This window comes from Fragaria vesca, linkage group LG2 (genome assembly GCF_000184155.1).
Source record: "Fragaria vesca subsp. vesca linkage group LG2, FraVesHawaii_1.0, whole genome shotgun sequence".
Lineage (NCBI taxonomy): Eukaryota > Viridiplantae > Streptophyta > Magnoliopsida > Rosales > Rosaceae > Fragaria > Fragaria vesca.
Window position 1 is genome coordinate 5,811,490 of NC_020492.1, and position 22,881 is coordinate 5,834,370.

At 37.2% G+C, this 22,881-nt stretch overlaps 2 protein-coding genes and 1 pseudogene across 3 annotated transcripts; 1 reads left to right on the forward strand and 2 right to left on the reverse strand.

Annotated features, from left to right (window-relative positions):
• Positions 1-1,023: 1,023 nt before the first annotated feature.
• On the reverse strand, positions 1,024-4,719 carry LOC101293066 (transcription initiation factor IIF subunit alpha-like). Its single transcript, XM_004292145.1, has 9 exons — positions 4,549-4,719; positions 4,279-4,443; positions 3,167-3,312; positions 2,783-3,033; positions 2,599-2,705; positions 2,123-2,251; positions 1,750-1,893; positions 1,481-1,624; positions 1,024-1,140 (listed from the first exon to the last, which is right to left on the reverse strand). The coding sequence occupies exons 1-9, from the start codon at positions 4,717-4,719 to the stop codon at positions 1,024-1,026; spliced, it is 1,374 nt and encodes a 457-aa protein (XP_004292193.1).
• A 610-nt stretch (positions 4,720-5,329) lies between these two features.
• LOC101293367 (F-box/kelch-repeat protein OR23-like) lies at positions 5,330-8,358 on the reverse strand. Its single transcript, XM_004292146.1, has 2 exons — positions 7,409-8,358; positions 5,330-5,834 (listed from the first exon to the last, which is right to left on the reverse strand). Exons 1-2 carry the CDS (start codon positions 8,356-8,358, stop codon positions 5,564-5,566), a joined length of 1,221 nt encoding a protein of 406 aa, XP_004292194.1. The 3' UTR covers positions 5,330-5,563.
• Positions 8,359-9,853: 1,495 nt separating this feature from the next.
• Positions 9,854-21,170, forward strand: LOC101293656 (annotated as a pseudogene). The gene is made up of 29 exons (XR_184126.1): positions 9,854-9,877; positions 10,636-10,764; positions 11,319-11,462; positions 11,573-11,718; positions 11,810-11,966; positions 12,169-12,227; positions 12,547-12,706; positions 12,789-12,938; positions 13,034-13,170; positions 13,265-13,411; positions 13,527-13,628; positions 14,219-14,276; positions 14,359-14,460; positions 14,805-14,842; positions 15,617-15,743; positions 15,837-16,007; positions 16,367-16,498; positions 16,576-16,685; positions 16,818-16,878; positions 17,433-17,610; positions 17,860-17,963; positions 18,156-18,257; positions 18,364-18,432; positions 18,580-18,657; positions 19,143-19,196; positions 19,277-19,339; positions 19,472-19,669; positions 19,800-19,939; positions 20,483-21,170. The product of XR_184126.1 is annotated as a myosin-J heavy chain-like (transcript).
• Positions 21,171-22,881: the final 1,711 nt, after the last annotated feature.

The window sequence follows — 22,881 nt, forward strand, 5'->3', positions numbered from 1 at the left end:
TACCTTTTATATTTTTTATTTGTTAAATCCTATTTTGTTTAGGGTTTTTTTCATCAGACGTTTTCTTCATCTTCTCTGTTCTCCTTCTCCTCCGTCTTGTTTTCTAAAGCAAGTACATATTATAAAACCATTGGATCTGATATATACGATTGCACTCATATATATATACATAGCTGCTTATAATAAGAAAGATTGAACCAAGTTCTCTGTATGAAGAAGGCATAAAGCAAAAGAATGAAAATATGGTCTGATTGTCTATAGGGGGCGTAGGGCTGCAAGAAAATTATAATTTTCATGTGCCAAAGGAATATCTGGGAAGGAAAATTCAAAGGTTCTGAGCCGGGAAGAGCCTCTTTGGTGGATACAGGGGGTTCCAAGAGTGACTTGATCAAGCAACATGGTCGGACAATAACAAAATTCCATGCCATCTATGCCTAAACCCTAATCCAAATATGGGTTTCGTGATTCCATACATAAGAAAAAAAACATACTAACGCCGGAAAACGAAATCTGATTAAGAGGGTGTTTGAACAATTAAATGGGGAAATGAGAATGTTGAGAGTAGGGATGAGATCAAGAGGAAAGGAGAACAACGTCATGAAGGACTTTGTTCAAAGGCTAAAAAGTTTTTTTGTTAAAGAATCAGAAAGAAAGGAAACAATTTAGAAGATAAAATTATAAAACCAAGAAAGTAGAGAATAATATAAAAAAATAGAAATATAAAATAAAACATAAATTAAAGTTTGATGATGTGGCTATGCCACCTCAGCCAGCCGTCATCTAAGGTGGACTCTAAGTGGTTCACCTAGCATTACTCTTTCTTCAATTCTTTGCCAAATGTTGCAGAAATCTTTTAGCAACGGAGACACCAACATTCCCTGCGGTTTTATATAAGCAAAAGTATACGAGTTTGACATGCTATCAAAGAAAACTCTAGTATTGATACAGAAAATATCACTGTACAACCAGAACAGCAACTGCCGCCTGATATTAAGTGATCAAGTTCCACAATGGAAAGGCCAATCAGTTCATTTTCTCCCTCAGTACAACAAAACAACCAGTTCCATCATCTTTTGATCTCCTAGAAATCGTTTTCTGAGAACGCATGTCCTTCAGGATTGCTGTAAAAGCTTCCTTCTCCTGCACACCGATATATAAATAACAACATATTATCCAATGTTTGTATACGTATGTTCCCTCAAACATAATTCAACAAATTGTTCTTCAGACATGTATATATGAGATGAACAATAGAAGGCATCACACACACACACACACACACACACACACACACACACATATATATATATATATTCATGAAAATTTGATTCCCCAAACGTAATTACTGCTGTGGAAGTGGCTTCAACATGTGACTGATCAGTGAGGTTTATAAAGAGGGATAAGTACTAACTATTACATGATGTAACTCATGTAAGAGATAGAACTACACTGCAGTAGTATAAAACATAACAGATCATACCTCTTTTGACCGGAGTCTTCCTGCAAAGTTATTAAGAAGATCACGCATGGTGATTGGTGACTGTTGCATCAAAACAGCCCGGATTTCTTCTTGAGTGACAGGACCAGCAGATGCAGGCTCTTCGTTGACGGAAAGGTTTTGATTCTGGTTAAATCCAATAAAAAGGAATTTCATCACAAGTGAACTTCCAGATTTCAGGCTTCCATATATGAATGAAAGAAAAAAAAAAAAAACCAGGAAAACTAAAGAAAGAACACTAAACCACATACATTTTCAGTCTTCGCCTTCTTGTGCGGAGATGCCTTGGATTCATCAGTATTGCCTTTTCTCTTTCTCTTGGAGGTAGATGGAGTTGTTTGAGAAGTTCCAGAAGGCACTAGTTTTGAGGGACCATTGTCAATAACATCATCCATCTGAGAAATGCATTAACAAAAAATCAATAAGTGGAGAGAGATGCGATGCAATATAGGGGAAAACACTAGTTGATACATATACCAACTTGGTAGCTTATCAACATAAATGCCTCAACTCACTTCTCAAAATGCACCATTAACACTAAATTATATTTATACCATTTGTGCAGTGCAGTTCTTACAAAGCAGCTATAGACTAAAATCAGACACCGCGAAGTAAATAACTTACATCCTCATCCCCATTGGCATCATCATCCTCTGTATCAGACTCGTTCAGGCAGCCAAGTAGCTTCTTTAACTCTTTTCCGGATTTGCTTAGTCTGCCATCTTCATCATTGTTATAATCTTCATCACCATCCTGCATAAAAGATACATAAAAATGCTCATAAAATTGTGATTTGCACACACTCTACCACTGTAGCACCATATACAATGTGGACATAGCATATAGAAATGAAACCATAATAAGGAAATCAGAAAGCAATATAATCAATAATGTACATAAAGTGAAACTCAAACTTGAACACATAATAGCGCAAGGCAGGCATTATCAACACAACAACATGCAGAATCAGAATAGAACCTTCAATTTGCTTCCTACCTGCCAATATTATCTTAACAAGAAAACTTGTTCCTTCTTCAGTAATTAAGTCTGGCCTAAACAATCAAGTGCGCAAACAATCTAAAAAAACAAGTGTGCAAGACCTGCTTGAATTTTGTTGGAGCTGGAACCTCAGTTGCGAAGTCCTCTATTTCCTCAAGAGTATTTTCTTCATCATCACTGAAAATTTCATCATGCTCCCAGTCATCGCCTACAATGAATGCAAAATACAAAAATGTGAACACGACACTGATTATTATCCACTGAAGCATGAAGACAAGTGTTTACCCTTCTCACTATCATCATCATCATCATCAAAGTCATCATTTCCACTTACACCTTCATCATCATCACCAATTTTGTATTTACTATCATTATCACCAAACTTCTCCACATTACCATATGCAACAGCTCCATTAGTTGCAGCTTTCAGTATCCATCTTTCATGTCCATCTTGCTTCTTTTTCCTACTGCTCATTCTATCTTCAGCTTCCTCCAAAGTAAATTGCTTATACTGTGCAACCTTTTTAAAGTTAAACCTACGGAAGACAGAGTTTCTTTTGATAAGTAAATTGATAAACCAATCAGAACAGTAATTGATGACTAAAGTAAAATAATGAGCTGGGAAAATTACAAGTAATTCTAACAAACATAGGTCAGTACACTACATACCAAGAACCAGCAGGGATAGCGGAAATCTCCTTATTTCCTTTCCGCATTAGTAGATAGTAAGCTGCAGACAGTTCAGGATCTCCCTGGTACAGAGTATGACCTGTTTCATCCTCCAACACCCATGGTTTATTTCTGAGCAACTTATCCTGCTTAATGAAATAAGATTTGAAATACAAGGACTTAACTTGGCAAGGAAAATGGTGCAGAGTTGGTATATAAAAGGCATGAAAGGATACTATCTCAATAAGAAATGATACAAATCCAGTATACACAGTATCACAATAGATAACATACCCACATATCAGAAAAAAAAGAAAAAGATAAGGAACCCAAAAGAGGCAAGTACCTGCAATTAGATACACTTATATCGGTGTTAATAGTACTAGTGTAATCTTTACAAATCTAAAAGTACTCTGTGGAGGCAAAATCTAAATAAAGAAATTGGGTGTAAAACTGTAAACTGAATTCAATAGAATTCACATCCAACTCATGCAACATCTGTCTTCGAAGCAGAAAAGAGAGGAGAACAATATCCAAACCTTCAAATACAAGATAAACTCTATCTATCAATACACAGAATAATATTAAAGAGATCAACTCTATCTAAGTATCTATCACTATATAGAGGTAAATACAAAAAAAAGATAAACACACTTGCAGAAAGAAGTCTTCAATTGTGATGAAGAGGATAAGAGTGTAGAAGTAGTAGGACTGTAGATAGTTCATGTACATAGCAATTTTTTTTCTCCTTCTTCTTTGTTGGCAAATGAGCAATCTATTAGAAGCAAGACATAAAATACAAGAGGGGCATGCCAAGCCGCAGTTCACGACCCAACCAAGCACAACATATCTCACTTTTAAGATTCTCCAAGAGTCAAAGCCAATGGAGCAGTTACTCAAAATATAAACTAAATTAGTTCTGCTGTTGGCATGGAGGGGCCTTAACAAATCAAATACATATTCCCTAGTGATATAATCATATGAATAAGGACAACTCATATCACATATATATACATATACATCAAAAAGATAATCCATAATCTCACTATTGGCTCAGCCATTGCAAGTAAGTAATAATCAAATTTTCCCGGAAAAGGAGTTTGAGAAGTCACCTGAAAGCTATCTTGGCGTCCTTGTAATCCACCTTTAGTTTTCTTTTTACACAGAGACCATTTATTTTCACAACTTTTCTTCTCCAAAAATTTTGGCAGCCCCGTCGAGAATTTACCAATGAAGTACTCCTTCTCATCAACAGTATTCACCCAAACACTATACTCCTGTATTTCAAATTTACAACAACAACGACAACCATCAATCCTTGAATTCCGAAATCCTAAAATCTTGAAGTTGAAACAACAGAGAAATGCAAGTAATAGACTGACTCGAATCAAGCGAGTGAGAATGGCGCCACAGTCAGAGCATTTGGCCTTGTCCTCAGCCATGGATTTGCCACACGAAACGCACAGGGTGGTGTGCTTGCAGTTGCTTCCGTATAATTCCGACGTCGAACCACAACCTCTGCACGACGGCCTCAGCAGTAAATCTGTCGCCATCTTCTTCCCTCCTTCAAATCCACAGAGTTAATTTTCAAAATTTCAGAGCAAAATCCTTTACATTAATCTAGGTTTAAAAGGAAAAAGCTAGGTCTTACGGTTTGAGAGAGAGAGAGAGAGACTTTGATCCGCGCCAAATGTAATGAATCGCTCTTTGGGTGGGTTTTCTAGTTTTATAGTGCAAGTTAATGTTGTTGGGCACTGGGCTGAAAATGAACCCGGAAACCCATTACTGACCCGGCCCAACTATTGGCTGCAGGGGTTTCAAGGTCCCATTTGGGTAATAGAGCAATGTTCTTGAGTCAGAGAGCAGTTCTTCCTTCTCAGTTCAGGTCTCAGGCAAAGCCAATTGCATATATTTCATGAATAACAAAACTAGTCTCTCCATTTGTGGACAGATGTTGGAATTTTTCATATGGAGGATGGGACAATCGAGAGAGCTTTAGCAACTCCTTCAGTACCGGATTTGAATAAATCAAAGAATCCACAAGCCACGCTTGTCGTTTGACAATCTCTTTAATTTGATGAACATGTCAGTACAAAAGGGTGAAACTCATCAAAATATAATAATTTCATGTATATTATTATATCAAACGCAAAGTAAATTTTATATATTGATATATGAAACCGAGATCAATTCAAATTCACTATAGTTCTGATTAACACTCCACTATGCTGCACAATGACTACAAATATGCTCGTAGCAATGATGAACCAGTGAATCAATATACACAAGTATGCTAGTAGCAATGATGAACCAGAGAATCAGCATACACATCGATCTGCACATGAATTGGTACTATCGTTTCACATTCACATAAGGACAAGCAATTAGAAATGAAGTTCACAAGTGAACAGTGCTCATAACTGCTGCATCGAAATCCAAGTCATAACGGAAAGGTGACTTGGTAATGAGAGTTCTCCACGTCTTCTGCTGAGGATGGTAGATTTGGATGTAAAGCCTTCCTGCTCTCTTATGCAATCGCTCAACTGTGTTCCAGAAAGTTATAGCATACAACTCTCCATCCAATACAGTGAACGCGAATGATGAGTTGCAAGGAGGCTTCCTTGGAATATGTGACTCCAAACTCCAGTGATTTGATGCCAGGTCATATCTGCAGTAAGAAGACAGAACATTTACTATGACGATGAAGTGATGTAAGCAATTCTGATGAAATTATCATTCAATGACCTAACCCAACAACTAGGTTTGAAATTTTCATTCAAAGAAACAAATGCAGAGGAGTAACTCCTAAAGTGGCTGCATGGCAATATCCTGTACGAGTAGAGGATGTTCTTAAAAGTGAGGATGTACTTACAAAAAGGAAGGCAAGACATTCAAGACTCAAGGGGACACATAAACAGGTGCTACATGGCATACTACTACAATACATCAATAGCCATACATGAAAGCAAACTCATGAGTCATGAGACCGCAGTTTTACTGTTGTGGGAACCTTCTCTTGTACTAACATTTACGATTATAAGCCAGTACAAATTGTCCCCTAAACTTTGCATCTATGCATCTTTCACCTTCTTCGTTTTATTACTAGAAATAATGACAAGCAAACTACTCCTGCATGTAAAGGTGAAAGATGTTATTTATATGTAAAAGTAAAGGACGTTAGTACCAATTGTCTCCTAAACTATGCATCTTTCACCTTTCTAGTGATATAACTACAAATAATGATAAGCAAGATATTCCTGCATGTAAAGTTGGAAACTACAACCAGAGCCTGTAAAATAGTCGCTAAGCTATGTGTCTTTCACCTTTATCTATACTAAAAACTTAAAAAATAATAATAATAATAATAAATAAATAAATAAAGAAGAGAAAAAAAAGATAGAGATGTTTCTAATTTCTAAATGTAAGATTAAAAACTACAACCAGCCTAGAAGAAGAGCAAACTAAAACATCATGTCCGTAAGTGCCATGTAAGATCACCTCTCATAACCCTATATTGGCAGGACTACCAATTTAAATCATCACATAACTTCTCAACGAATAGAATAATTTGTGTTCAGAGTAATTGACTGATAGAGATTTAGCCATCTCAATATCAGCTAACAGATGAAGCATTGAGCTTTATCTTCTGTATTCTTCTTTGTGTGAAATATAAAGATGAGCATAAATTCAGAAAAATTTCAGCATCGTACCACTCTCCCTAGTAATTATACCTGAGATATCTCACAAGCTTAGACATTCTACACAATCATCAAGGGGTAATACTGGCACATAAAGCTCTAAACAACATTTCAGTGTCTTGAATTCAAATCTCCCTTTCTCATTCACATGTTTTACATTCTGTAAGAATTAATTCAATCAAAGAGGCAAGAAATACAATAGTCATCAGTCTAAGTTCCGACTACTTATTTCCTCATTCCTTGATTTACAAAGAATGTCTTCCTGATTTCCTTTATTCATTTTGTAATCCACATTTCATTGCAGTTACATAAAATGCTTACACTCCTATTAGTCTATTACAAGGACCTACTCACAAGTCACAAGCAACCTAAAACTCCAACACCAACACACTGTTTCTAGCATAATTCTCAGTGAAAATTCCCATTATCATCCAAGACAGCGAAGTATTCTCAACCTACTAAATCAAACATTTCAACCAAAACTCTACATCCAATTCCAAAGACCATAACAAACGAATTCCGGCTAGAGTTTAGTCGGAGTTACCTGAATATATCATTCCCATCAAGCATGAACACACCAGGCTGAGCAGGATCAACCTCATTATCAACCACCACAATCCTCCCAAGCTTGGTTCTCTCCCCTTCTTCCCACATATCACCAGTCTCCCTCCACCTGCCACCACCATTCCCACTCTCCATTTCCATCACCACCGCATTGCGGTAATACTCGTCCACCGGCACCACCTCCGCTATAGTCCTGGCCTCTCCATACCCTCCCATCACCCAAAATTCCCTCTCCTCCTCATCACCAGCAAAGAACCCCACACACCCGGCCCGAAAGCTCGGCAGCCCTTCCATGGCCACCCACTCGTCTCTGCACACGTCATACCTCTCCACCGAGCTCATCCTGCTCCCGGCGCGGCTGAACACGGTGTGGCGGGAACCGCCTCCGGCGACGATGATCTGGTCAGAATCGGGAACCGTCGCACAGGCGAAGCTCCCTCGCGGTGAGAGCATCGGCGCGCGGCGCTCCCACTTTGCGGTGGTGAAGTCAAACCGGAAGACCGCTGACGACGGCGAGGGGCGGTCGATGGGGAAGGAGCGGGCGTCGAAGAGAGAGCCGCCGAGGACGTAGAGGTGGGGCCCGATCGCGACGGCGGTGAAGTTGCAGCGGCCGTAGAGCTGGGCGTTGCAGGGCATAGGGGGGAGGGGGCACCAGGCGAGGTGGCGAGGGTCGAAGAGGTAAGGGGCGGCGACGGCGGGGTCCTGAGGGAAGATGCAGATGAGGTGGGAGAGGCGGCGGAGGGATTGGCGGGAAGCGAATAGGGTTTTGGAGGAGAGGAAGAGGCGCCATGATTTGCAGGTGGGTTTGAGGCGCGCGTGGTGGGAGAAGGGGATGGAGGAGAGAATTAGGGATGCGACGTCGTTTGGGAGGCCCGGGATTAGCGGCGGAGAACAAGAAGAAGAAGAAGGAGGAGGAGGAGGTTGGGTCATGGCTTCTGTGTGTGTGAGTAGTAGAGAGAGTCTTCTTCTTCTTGTTTACTCTTCTCTCATTTTCTTTCTGGATTAGGGGGCGTTGAGCTTTTCAAGCTTTTTTTTTGTCAGTTATAACTTTTTCTTTACGGTGTCTATAGGCTACAGTTTTCTGACACGTGGAGGAGGCGGTTGACTGTTAATTATTATTACCGGTTGGGTAAATGTGGGGGGTTGATTATTTATGCTGTCCGAAGGGGAAGTGATTAGCGGAAAAGGGTCAATTGATCAAACACATTTGATTAGTTAGGAACTTAGGATTGAACTTTTTACCATGAGTATGGAAGTATGAAATGGTGAAGAAAGGCTTCATTTTTTTTGTTTGTTTCTAATTCGATCATTGCGGAGAAATATATTTGTAGATGTTTGTGTTTGATTGTATGTGTTTAAAAGAATATCATGTTATTCGTTGCATGAGATCATATCTTTTGTTTATTGGATTATAAAAAAATCTATATACAGTATACTACTTGTTAGTTTAGCGTATTGTGGGTCCAGATCAAAGATGTCTTAAATGAGCTTCTAAATCAAATAGAAGTGTTACGTTTTGCTAAGTGTGTCATCTTTAGACTTCACCACTTGGATGTGTCAGTTGGAGTAATGTTTAAGTCGACACTTTTGGTGAATATATTTGGGAGCTATCGATTAACAAGTGTCTAGGGATGGCAATGGGTAGGGTAGGGTACGGGGATCAAAATACCGTACTCATACCCTTTTACATTTCTTATCCCTGTATCCGTCCCTGTACCCGTAATTAGATAATGGGGATTTCCTGTACCCGTACCCTTTGGGGATTACGTTTCCATACCCGTACCCGTACCCGTTAACAATTATGTATTAAATTAAATTTTTTTAAAATACGAAATACATGCAATTATATAAAAGTATGAAATTAAAATCAAATACGTACCAAAATAAATAAGTTTCATGCTTCAATCCAATAAAAATAAATACAAGTCTTGGTTAAAACATAACAATATATAATTAAGAGAATAAAAATATATAATAAAAAAAAGGTCCATTAAATGTTTATTAAGAGAATCACAAATTCTTTTACATAAATATTTATTTATAAATTATATATAAATATATATATAACAATAAATTATATAATTATATATAATAATATTTTCATCCTTAATGGGTGGGGATGAGGACGAATATTAAAATACTATACCCGTCCCGTACTCAATTTAAGAATCCGAATACCAGGGATCCCCATCTCTGTTATCCGTATATCTTCCCCGTTAGGTCGAATACCCGTGGGTACCCTACCCGCTAAGGATTATTATCATCCCTACAAGTGTCGCTTGAGTTTTGATCAACTCAACAATGTGTATGATTAATGTTAAACCATATCAATTGTAACACATGTCATTTTCGCTTTTAAGGTAATCCCATGATATCATGTGTCACGTCTAAAAGTCGTAATCACTCATTTACACACGCTAAAAACATGGGATTGCCCATGTCAAATCAGGTGCATAAGTGCATTTGATTGATATATGAGTTTATATCCTAACACAATATACTAAAAATAAGTCTATTTGATGTGAAGATATCAATTGTTTTTAAGGTATTACATTTGTAAAACTAACATAAATAATCAAATCTTTTTTTCTTCTTTTGATCAGATAAACAACTTAAAAAATGCTACAACTAATATATCCGGAGGTGACAATGTCACTATATCAAATAGTCGAATCTTTTACGGCATCAGTGTTAATATTTTTTTTGTCTTTTTCATATTTTGTCTTTTTATTCTTTATAAATTATAACGAACCAATGTGTCGTAAACAAAACAAACTTATGCATTGAGAGTAAGGCGCGAAGAGAGTGAGAGAGAGCCACAAGAATGGCGAAATTCCGGGAGCTTGGAAGACCGCCACTTCCACAAACGAAGCCAAACGATGGCGACATCAACACCCCCTCAACCAATCAAATTCACACTCATCAACTTCTCCTTCTTCTTTCCCACTCATCTGAATTGAATCATCAGAAATCGGACCCAAACCTAAATGGATTCCCATTCCTACACACCACACCCTCTACGTTTCTGAGTCTGAATCGATCACAATGGTAACGTTCACATTTCCCAACTGTTGCGTTTACGTGCATGTGATGTTGAAATAGTTATGTTATTAGAAATGTAGCATAATGTGAAGAGCAGGTGTGAGTTTTACTTTTACTTTTATGTAAAGATTTTAATGTGATTAGAATTGTTTTCAACTGGTGCAGAGCAAGCCAGTGACCATTGTTGTTGGGTCTCGTGTCTGGGTGGAGGACGCGGAATTGATTTGGATTGATGGAGAAGTAGTCAAGATTAATGGAGAGGAAGCTGAGATTCAGATTAGCGATCAGAATACGGTAATGCACTTATTGTTATTTTGGTTTTTAATAATCTGTTGTTTGCTTTTCTGTTTAAAAAGGTTTTCGGGTGTGATCTTTGTTGGCATCTTCACTGCTTAGTATATGTTTGGTTAGTGTGAGGCTCAATGTTCGATTGCAAGACAATTTTTTTATTTATATTTTTTTTTTTGTGTGAAAGAAACACAATTGAGAAGTCGAATTCAAGTATTTAACTTTTCTTCACAAGCGCAAAGAAAGGTATGAGAGTAGTTTGAAAATCAGCTTCAAAGGAGTATTTGCATCATTCTTGTTTTTGTATTGCAAAATTAAAGATGGCATTTCGGTAGTAACTAGACCTGTCTCTTTTCTTGGTTTGTATGTATCGATGTGATGCAGAAACTGCTTTAATTTTCTTAAGTTTGTTTTTTTTTTCAATAAGCTTCCTTTTAACTAGAAAAGGACTAGCTTAATTCATGTGTCACATATCCGCTATTAAGAAGCTTCATTCAGATGCCAGTTAACTTCATATTTCTGTTTACTTGTGAAAAATAACCCACTTTAGTATTCCCCAGGTTACTGCAAAGGTGTATAAGTTACACCCAAAAGATACAGAAACTCCTGATGGTGGAGTTGATGACATGACTAAGTTGTCATATTTGCATGAACCTGGAGTGCTTTACAATCTGGCAACCAGATATGAGATTGATGAAATCTATGTAAGGTTTCTCTCACATTGAGTGATACTCAATTAATGTATGCCTTCATGTTAAATTTTTTTTATCACTGCTATTGGTGTCTCTATTACAATACTTTGATAACATTGCAGACTTACAGTGGAAACATTCTCATCGCTGTCAATCCATTCCGAACTCTCTCACATCTGTATGATGATTCTATGATGAAACGGTACAATCAAGTGCCATTTGGAGAACTTAGCCCTCATGTTTTTGCAGTAGCTGATGCTGCATACAGGTGATCTGCGTTTCTTTAGCGTCCTACCCTTTTTGTCTCCTTAAAGATGACACAATTACTTGACTGAGTTTATCAAATATAATCTGACCAGGGAAATGGTTAACGAGGGAAAGAGCAACTCTATTCTGGTCAGCGGTGAAAGCGGGGCTGGTAAGACTGAAACAACGAAAATGCTAATGCGCTATCTTGCCTACTTGGGTGGCAATGCTGCAGCTGAAGGACGGACTGTTGAACAACAAGTTTTAGAAGTAAGATGGTTTGCTTGCACTATCTCAGGGTAGCTATTAGTTCTCATTTCATAGCAAAACTACTTAGAGATCAGAACCATAGCATAACCATCCCTTCCCTTGATTGAATTATAATGCTGTTTAGTTTTGATTCTGCATATCGGTTTCCTTGTTTAAACTTGTATCACTCTAAAAAGTTTTTGTATTTACTGACATGGTGCAGTCAAATCCAGTTCTCGAAGCATTTGGTAATGCCAAGACTGTTAAAAATAACAATTCCAGGTGAGTAACTGTCAAATTCCTTGAGATTTATACCTCTATTTCTTTGAATTGTTTCCTTACTCTTTTGGTTTGCAAATTTACTATGCATACTTCACTCTTATATTGATGGAATTGACTTATAAATCAAGTATGGGTTTGCCTGCTCACTATGATACATTCTAGAATGTCTTGTCATTCCTTCCTAATGGAAACAATGAAAATTCAATGCACAAATTATTCTCTGGGGAAGGAATTAATTGACAAAATAACCTATTTCCAACTCTTTTTTAACAGACAGTGAAATGTCCTAACTGATGTTATATTGAATATGCTGTTGCAGCCGCTTTGGGAAGTTTGTCGAGATTCAATTTGATAATCGTGGTAGAATATCAGGGGCAGCCATCAGAACTTATCTCTTAGAGAGATCTCGTGTGTGCCAAATATCTGACTTTGAGCGTAACTATCACTGTTTTTATCTCCTGTGTGCCGCTCCAGAGAAGGTTGATAACTTAATTTTGTACTTCGGTGCATATTTTGATATTCCACAGTAATTTTGAGTAGAAAAATTTTGAGTCTTATCAGGAAAGAGAGAAATATAAGTTGGTGGATCCTCAATCATATCGCTATCTTAATCAATCAAGTTGCTTTGAGTTGGCTGATATCGATGATGCTCAGTTTTATCTCTCCACTAGGAGAGCCATGAATGTTATTGGAATAAGCGAAGAAGAACAGGCATGCTCTTTTGATCTGAATAAAAACATCTGCTTATTGTTAAGCTATGTACTATATACCTGGGAATAACCTCTATCTCCAAATCTCTTGTTCAGGAAGCTATTTTCAGAGTTGTGGCAGGAATTCTTCATCTTGGAAATATTGATTTTGCCAATGGGAAAGACAATGATTCCTCCGTCATAAAAGATGACCAATCCATTTTTCATCTTAAAATGGCAGCAGAACTTCTCATGTGTGGCTCAAGCTTTGCTTAGATTTTTATTTTTGACTTTCTTATTATTCTAACGGACTTAGAGTGTGTTCTTTATCCACATTTCATATTTTAGGTGTGATCCTGGCACACTAGAAGACGCACTCTGTAAGCGCGTAATGATAACTCCAGAAGAAATTATTAAAAGAAGTCTTGACCCACTTGGTGCAGCAATTAGCAGAGATGGTTTGGCCAAGACAATATATTCTCTATTGTTTAGCTGGTTAGATGCTTATGACTCATTTTTACTTGAATGCTTGCTGTGGAAATGAAGCATTTATATTAACAATCATTGTTGCTGGTTTTTTTTCTTCCTTTTTTCTTTCTTTTATGTTCAGGTTGGTGGATAAAATCAATGTCTCAATTGGACAAGACCCTAGCTCAGAGTGTTTGATCGGGGTTCTTGATATATATGGTTTTGAAAGCTTCAAAACTAACAGGTAATGACTAATGCATGAATACAAATATGTGGGATACATAGATATGTTTGGGTCAATCATGCATGATCACACTATATGCATGTGACATAAATGAAAACATATATATATATATATTATATATACAGAAACGTTCTGAAGCACATTTAAAGTGCGCACATCCCTCCGTTCGCCACCGTCCGGCGCCGGCGACGGCGCGCCTCCACCCCAGAAGACTCCAGCAGTGTCCCCGACCACTTTCCCTCCCCAGCGAGTCTGTTTTTTTCCAGTTTCCGGCGAGGGTGGAGAATAGATGGACGTCCGCACTTTAAGGCCGGTGCGGACGTCCGCTCCACATCCGGCCTGATACTATATATCTATTCGTATATGTAAATGTGTATATATGATTTATTCTGTTGGGTTTGCATTACAAAACCTTACATTACCTATGATGTGTATTAAACTTCCAACCTGCAGTAAGGTACTTAGAAAATCCATCAGTACCACTGATATTATGTTTACCTGATGATGAATTATGAAACAAAGGATCCCTTGTTATTCAGTTAGAATCCACTTTGTCGTTCTGAGTACTGACTTATATTTCATAAATGCAGTTTTGAGCAGTTCTGTATTAATTACACTAATGAAAAGCTGCAACAACATTTCAACAAGGTATGAGGTTAGTCATACTGAAAACTTGAGTTATAGGTCATTGTTTTCAATGTAGAATCTAAAGTGTTATAATGTCATTCAGCATGTCTTCAAGTCGGAACAAGAGGAATATACCAAAGAGGAAATTGACTGGAGCTACATAGAATTTGTTGATAACAAAGATGTTCTAGATCTCATTGAACAGGTCTCTGGCTCTTTATCTCTCCTCTGCTGCCTTGTAGCCTTTAAGTAGCCAAAATCAGAAATTAGTCTGAGGACATTATTCTAAAATCAGCTTTTCCCTTTTTCCATTGACGCATTGCGTTTTTTAATAATTTCATCTGCTTGATTACTTAGCCCAGAAGTATTTTTGAGCCATGCTAATAGATTATAAAACTCTGCTTGTTTTGCTGAATGTCACACTGATTCAACCCTCCTGATTCTGTTTACTGCATTACTGTCTGTTCATTTTGAAGTTAATCATACAAGTAATCATTATGCTGAGTTATCTATCATCCGCACAATACTAAATGATATGTTTGTGCACAGAAAAAAGGTGGGATCATTGCTCTGCTCGATGAAGCCTGGTATGATAACATCACTTTATTCCTGGTTGCAACTAATCACATTTATGTGCGCGCCACACACACACACACACACACAAACTCACTCATTTACTCAGAAGAGTATACTCTCATATATACCATGTTGGGTGAAATCTATAGTACAATTTTGTCTTTGACTTTACACACATGCACACACGCAGTGTTCCTGCTCAGGTGCTGCATAATAAAAGTTACGCACATGCACACGCGCAGTGTTCCTGCTCAGGTGCTGCATAATAGGAGAACTATATATCTCCACATATTGAAGCAAATTTCATTCAGTACCTGTTATTTATAGTTTAAGTTTTGCATCCCGTTATGGTTTAGTGGTTTACTTAAACATGGTAAGGTTTCCTTTGTCAACAAAATACATATATATATATATATATATAGAGAGAGAGAGAGAGGCTTTTGTGTTTCTTTTAGCCATGTTAAGTATCAATTACATCCTAGTGGTATCTAGTATTTCTGTTCAATATCCTTTCTTTCTTTTTGAATGGCAATTCTATCATTAAAAGGTTATCGTAAACCTTTATTTCTTTTGCACAACTAGATGGGTGAGGTCAGTTTCTTATTTAAGACCACTGGGAATGAATGCAATCCCATTTGTTGGCTTAGTCAGAGAATAAAACCAATGTCGGTGTTTGTAAAAATATTTTGTGCCTCCTTTTCTTTTCATATTCTAATCTGACTATTTGTTGTTGTTGTTGTTGGTACTTATTGTTATTATAAGACTGATTATTTTTCTCTTCTCAGTATGTTTCCGAAATCAACTCATGAAACATTTTCAACAAAGCTTTATCAGACATTTAAAAATAACAAACGGTTCATCAAGCCAAAGCTGACCCGGTCTGATTTCACCATTGTTCATTATGCAGGAGAAGTGAGCTCAGTTTTTATACTTTTTCTCTGAATTTCATTGTCTAATATTTTTGGAATTTAAGTTTTCTTGGTTGTTTACTGACATATGCTTCAGGTACAATATCAATCTGATCAATTTTTAGACAAAAATAAAGATTATGTTGTTCCTGAACATCGAGATTTGTTGACTGCTTCAAAATGCTCCTTTGTAGCGGGTCTTTTTCCTCCGGTCTCTGAGGAGGCTGCCAAATCTTCTAAGTTCTCTTCTATCAGTTCTCGTTTTAGGGTACATTCTATTCTGGTTCTGATGTCAATTGAGTTATCAAAAAAAGAATATTATTACATATGTGTGGGATTGTGGGAACTTATCTTAAAGTTAAGGACATAATTGGGATGGTTTGTCTGCAGCTAGCTAACTTCATTTAATATAAATTCCTGCTTTCTACTGTGGTGGATCAGTTGTCCAGTTTACTGTATCATTATTGAGTGATCAAGAAAGAAAAATAAAAAAATTACCATTATACTAATAATGTTGGGTTTTGCATTGGAATACATTGGACTTATACATTACTATCAATTATTTCCCTGGCATGAGATGAATTACTGCAGAAAGGTGAACCTGATTGTTTGACCTTACTGATGCAGCAACAACTGCAACAATTGATGGAAACTCTAAATTCTACAGAGCCCCACTACATAAGATGTATAAAGCCAAATAATCTCCGAAGACCTGCGGTATTTGAGAATGTCAATGTCATCCAGCAACTGCGTTCGGGTGTAAGTATAATAGGAATCGTACTTGAACCTATTACCTATTCTAGACTGGTGGCATTCATACTTTGTCATTTCTGTAGGGAGTTTTAGAGGCAGTCAGAATAAAATGTGCTGGATTCCCTACTTACAGGAATTTTTCGGAATTTTTAACTCGCTTCCGTATCCTAGCACCAGAGGTCTTGAAAATGGAGTAAGCATCACTTTAATCTTTCTTTTTCAATATTCACATATTTACATTTTCACTTTATCTAATTGGGTATTCTGGTTTTCATGGTTTTATGGGATCTGTCCCCAGTTCTGATCTTAATGCCTGTATTGTCAGGTGTCCTGAAAGTGAAGCATGTAAAAAGATTTTGGAGAAGATGGGGCTAACAGGTTATCAGGTAATAGGAACTGGTTGTGTGTCAATCACCTAAGTGGACATGCACATTAACTTCTGCAACTCGCGATATTATTAGCTGCACTGTGGTGTTACACCACAGTTATGATATTTTAGAAGTAGAGCTTGGTAATGATAATCCTATGTACTTCGGTACCTATAATGCAGAACTCAATGGAAATAATAGATAAAACTAGAAGAGAAGAGGGAATAAGAAAAGAGAAGAATATAAAAGGAAGAAGAGAGAGGGAAGTGAAGAGGTAAGAACATAAAGACCGGCTTAATCAAAGCTGATAAAGTAATTTGGGGTTCACATCCAAAACCAATTGGCAATGGATGGAGTGGCACAAACCCTTGTAAACCCATAGGCAAGGTCCCATATTTCCCAATGTGGGATTCATATCTCAACAAAAGCGATTAGTCTGAATATCCTTCACCTATATTTTATTTGCAAGAAATTACACATGCATACATACATATATGTGTTTGTGTGTGTGTGTACTCAATTCAGCTACCAATGATGATTTTCTATTTTCTTTTTTCTTCTTTTCCTTCCAGATAGGGAAAACAAAGGTTTTTTTAAGAGTTGGTCAGATGGCTGTGCTGGATGCACAGAGAATACTCATGCATGGGAACTCAGCGAAGGTGATTCAAACACGGGGCAGAACTCTTGTTACTCGAAAAAAGTTTGTTAGTACACAGATGGCTTCTATTTGCATACAATCAGTTTGTAGAGGTGAGAACATAGGAACATGAATAGGGGTCTTTTTATTGGAGATGTACCTTGTGATTCCTGAACATAGCCATTTCTTTGTGTTTTGATGCATTTGTTGCAATCCCTATGATTCATTTATGTTCTTTTGGTTACTCTACCAGTTAGTGTTTTTTATGCGCTTTACTAGATACCTTCACATTTGGCTGCACATACATAGACTACACAACTTTATATATACATCTTCAAAGAACTTCACTGTTATGATTCCAGGAGAATTGGCTCGCAAGTTATATAAGCTGAAGAAACTGGAGGTTGCTGCAGTTAAAATTCAGAAGACTTCACGTACACGCCTGGCAAGAAAAGATTATCTCAGAATGATCTTCTCTTCAGTTGTCTTACAATCACATCTGCGGGCAAAGGTTGCTTCTGTTGAGTTTAAATCCAAACGTTCAGCGGCAGTTACTATTCAGGTGATTAACGCTTCCTGCTTCATGTGTTACTATTATGCACTGTTTGTTGCTTTTTACATTCTCAAAGAACTTTTGTAAATGCTGGCGTGAAAAGACTCAAAATCCATGTTCTCCTTAATTGTCTAACAGTCAGGTTTACGCGCCATGGCTGCTCGTGATGATTTTAGATATAAAGTAGAGGCGGCAGTTGTTATTCAGGTGGGTACCTTGCTCCGGTTGGAGTTATTCAGGCTCTCAAACAAGTAACATTGACTTCTTGTGTGACTTATTTCATGACACCTAGTTATCTTCAATTTTCTTATAGACAGCTTTAAGGGCAATGGCTGCTGGTGATGATTTTAGATATAAAGTAGAGGCGGCAGTTGTTATTCAGGTGGGTACCTTGCTTCCTATGTTGCTATATTACACCGGTTGGTGCTATTCAGATTCTCAAAGAAGTAACATTGACGCCGTATGAGACTTATTTCATGTCCTAGTTCTCTTCAATTTCATGTCCTAGTTCTCTTCAATTTTCTTATAGGCAGCTTTAAAGGGAATGGCTGCTCGTGATGCCTTTAGAGAAAGAGCAAAATTCATTGCAGAAGTTATTACTGAACAGGTGATTACTTATCTTCCTATGTTCCTATATCGAGTAGTTTGTTGCCGTTTTCTCATTCTCACAAAATGACTGTAAGAAGCATGAAAACATATTAGCCTTCTCAGAAGCATCAATGATGAGGAAAAACCAATTTCATTACTTTTTAAGTTCTTATTAACCCAACCATTTACAGACTAAATAATCGGCCACTAAAATAAAATAAAACGAGTCTTATACTTTCTACAAGATCAGAAGCATCATGCCAGAAAATGATATTCAATCCTTATAACTGAAAAATTAAAGTAATTTATGTAGACCGACTTGGAAGAACCAAAGGAAAAAGAAGCAACAAAGTTGGAGGCCTCTAAGATAGCTAAAGTAAGCCACATCTGTGAAACAGATTGTTATTTGACTGTCAGATTGCACTGATAAAATGTAAAGAAGCATATGATTTAATTATAATCAAAGAATTGTTAAGTCTTTTGACTGAAAGATAATCTATGCAGACTGACATGGAAGTAGAAGAGGCAACAAAGTTGGAGTCCTTTGTGAAAGATATGGTAACTAAAAATTTAATTAACAGTTTTATTCAGTAATCAAAGAATTGTTAAGTCTTTTGACTGAAAGATAATCTATGCAGACTGACATGGAAGAAGCAGAAGTAGAAGAGGGAACAAAGTTGGAGTCCTCTGTGAAAGATACGGTAACTAAAAATTTAATTAACGGTTTTATTCAGTGAATGTCGGGTTGAACTCATAAAAATTGAAGAGGCATATGCTATATTGTCAACGAACTGCCAAGTCTTTTACTGAATAGTTTTGGATGATTTATTCAGAATGGCCAAGAAGCAAAAGGAGTAGAGTCAATAGAGTTGGAGTCCTCCGTGAAAGTTGAAGAAAAAAGTGTATTGGTTGAGAGTCAGTCTGAAGCAATAGAAATTGATGAAACATGTGCAATGACCAAAAAACTAACAGGTTCAGATCAAGATGCTGACAAAATTGAGATTCTTGCTGCACAAGTCGAAAAATTGAAGGTATCCCATTTTTAACCTACGGCTTAAGAAATACAAGTCTTTTAAACTCCTTTCCATTATTTTGCTCAGATTGATCTGGCTTAGGACATATAGCATCTATGAACTGATGTCTTTTTTCTTCTCTCAATAGGTCATGTTGCAAGCAGAAAAACATAGAGCTAATGAGTTTGAAAGGAGATACCTAGAAGCCCGGGTATCAAGCGAGGAAGGACATAAAAAATTAGAGGAAACTGAGAGAATAGTGCATCAACTTCAGGACTCTTTGAACAGGTAGTACTAGTTGGAATTATTCATTTATCAGTTTTTATTTTTCTCATGTCTGTTTCGTATATGTGATGTATAGAGCTAAATATGGTTTGCATTGAGTGAAAAGAGGCTTGGTTGTGTCCTCGACAAACTTGAAATCTTTCATATAACTTGCAAATGAAAAAATATGACTAAATCTTGGTAAATGCTTCTTTAGTTTCTTCCTTATTGATAGGACAAAATTTGCAGTTATATGTTAGGATTTGATATTCCTATATATGTCTTGAGGAGTGCCGTTTCCTGCAATATATAAAAATTTCGAGTGGAAATCATTTTGGGCCTTTGAGCAATAAAGCTACCAGACAGATATTCTGTTTTCTTTGGACGAAGAAATCTATCTTCTGCATTGACATATGCTGAAGAACCACAACTATAATCTTTTGAGAGAGAGAGAGAGAGATCAATACTCCAGATTTCTGGATTTCTGGAATTGTGATCAATATGATTATGTTTGTAATGCTGCTCATAGATCATGACTAATACTAAATATGATTTAGTGTGTTTCAGGATGATATATGGCATGTCAAACCAAGTTTCGGAGCTCAAAACAATTTTGTGTACTGCATCAAAATCAACTTCAGCTTTGGGGCCTCTTGCTAGACATGAAGGAGTTGATAGCATTTCCAGTAACTCTGAATGTTCATCCTGTGACTCAGATTTTACTTTTCCAGCTCCAGTTTCAACTTCAACTACCCTTTCTTCCCCAGGCCCCAGTTATGTCCCGCTTGTAGTTCAGGACGTTTCTGCTGGAGATGTTTCAGGTTAGTTTAGTTGTGTTTTGATTTTCTGGCCATATGTACCTCATAAATCAGAACGATCTTTAAAGTTTTGAATTGAGTTTGGTGATGTGTAAGTGATTGTACTAAAGACAATGATCGTATGATACATAATTTGTATTGTGTGTCCATGGTGAAATTACTTGGGCAGCAATTAAGCACAATCTAGATCATCTTGTTCCCTCTTTTTGTAGAGTTACATTCTACTAAATTCTTGTGACAAAAGCACCGAATCTGTCTGATTCTTATGAGTTTCCAGAAGAGATCCTTGTCCAGCAATCACTTACTTGCACATCATTTTTGTCGTTGCAACTTGGATTATAACGGTTTTTGTTTAGAAGTTGCACTTTATGAGTTCTGTTTCATTAGTTTATGTTTTTCTTTCCCTCTTGATGATACATTTTGCAGGACCTGAAAGTGAGAACAATGAAAAGGTGAGGAAGGAAGGGGCTTTTGATGACTTCTTCTGATGGAGCTTGCACTAATAACTTTTTCTTTCTTGCTTGCTTAGACACGGGTTTCGTAAACGTCATACTTTTGGCATTGTATATACGACACCAGACTTGAACATATCGTCCCAATACGCTTCATATACAAGACCATTACATGGACAAAGTTCTATCAGGAAGCTGTAGGTCAAATTAGTCAGGTAGCGTTAGTAAAGGTTCAAATGTAGTGAGTTGTATAGTACTTAGTCTGAGCTCATTCACTAACCTCCTTTGTGATTTCACTTTGCCCTGATAACTGGCCATCAACTTAACCTGCATAATGTTACACATATAAAACCCCTCTTAGTTAAGTTCATTTTTCCTCTTCTGGACTTTTATCTTCGTGATCGACTTGGGATCTGCATATCAACCCAGTGAAACATCATGGATGGGTAGTGAGACACGACCACTTAACTAGAGGCAGCAAGTTAATGAGTGTTTCTTATCATTGTAATGTACAGCACCTGGGCTCCTGTAAGAGGCCTCCCTTAATACGACCCTTTAGTCCTGAATCGGGCACTAGTTGGCCGTCTGTAATCTTTTTTAGATGCCTCAATGACTTGCTGTTGATATCTCTCAGCACATAGTTTACTTTAGTAAGTAGAAGCAGCTAAATGCTCATACGTAGTAGCAGACCAGAGGGTATATGTCATGGCTTAAACAAGACCTAATGTGGTGCCAATTTGATTCAGACAAGGAATGCAATCCCGGAGATGAAATCTTGGGAACCGATCACAAGTGATGTCGGAGATTGGAGTTCATATAAGTCATCTGGCTACGTACATATCCTACTTTTGGTGCTGCATGTACACCCTTCACCTAAAAATAAGCATACGTACTAACGTACATATACTGTTGTCATGAACATGAAGATTGCAATAGAAATGACACAAGGCCAAACAAAGATATCGCACTATGTACATATTGCTCGTGAGTATCAAATAGCCCTTTTATGAAATGTTACAAATTGCTACAACATGTTTATGAAATCTGATAATATCATAAAAGAAAACATTAATAATATTCTTTTTCATCATATGCTACCTCATAAATCTTCAATAAAACATCAAAACTAAATAAAGAGTATCGTCACATGTTGAATTAAATAACCAAAATGCTCCTTAGATGTTAGAAGAAAATTTCCTTTTTGATATCAAACAAACCTTTTTCTCACATTCCCAATTTCCCGTATATATCTGCTTTCCTTGTTTACTACTCAGTAATGAGTGGTGATCTGACAAAGTACCATCTGGGCTATGAGCGCCCATGTCATCACGTCATCATGTACGTATTAATATGTTTGAAACATAAGGCACACTAGCTAGCTAGATTTCCCTTACCCCTTGGTTATAATCGGCAAAAAGAAAACGCACTAGCTTTTCACGATTCCATGGCTAAGTCATTTCTGGATATAGAAGCACATTTTGATTTTGCAGATCAGTAACCAGTTAACTAGTACTATTGGACTACGCATGTGTTATCAGATCAGACTTTCATTTTCATCCATCTGCCTTTTATTTCAGTCTCTTAGAACCACCTAGCTAGCTACCTTTACTCTCTTCAAGAAGTACTACCATCTCTGATCTGTGCTTGTGAGTCTTCTTTTTCTCTTCAGATCTCCCTCTCTCCCTCCCTNNTCNCT

What these genes read in the sequence shown, in the direction of transcription:
- LOC101293066 (XM_004292145.1), bottom strand. Translation starts at nt 4,719, where the DNA reads ATGGCGACAGATTTACTGCTGAGGCCGTCGTGCAGAGGTTGTGGTTCG. An exon ending in CTCCAACAAAATTCAAGCAG is followed by an intron (nt 2,252 to 2,598) that starts GTCTTGCACACT and finishes TCTTTTATGCAG; the next exon opens with GATGGTGATGAAGATTATAA. An exon ending in ATGCCAATGGGGATGAGGAT is followed by an intron (nt 1,894 to 2,122) that starts GTAAGTTATTTA and finishes TGCATTTCTCAG; the next exon opens with ATGGATGATGTTATTGACAA.
- LOC101293367 (XM_004292146.1), bottom strand. Translation starts at nt 8,358, where the DNA reads ATGACCCAACCTCCTCCTCCTCCTTCTTCTTCTTCTTGTTCTCCGCCG. An exon ending in GATGGGAATGATATATTCAG is followed by an intron (nt 5,835 to 7,408) that starts GTAACTCCGACT and finishes TTCTTACTGCAG; the next exon opens with ATATGACCTGGCATCAAATC.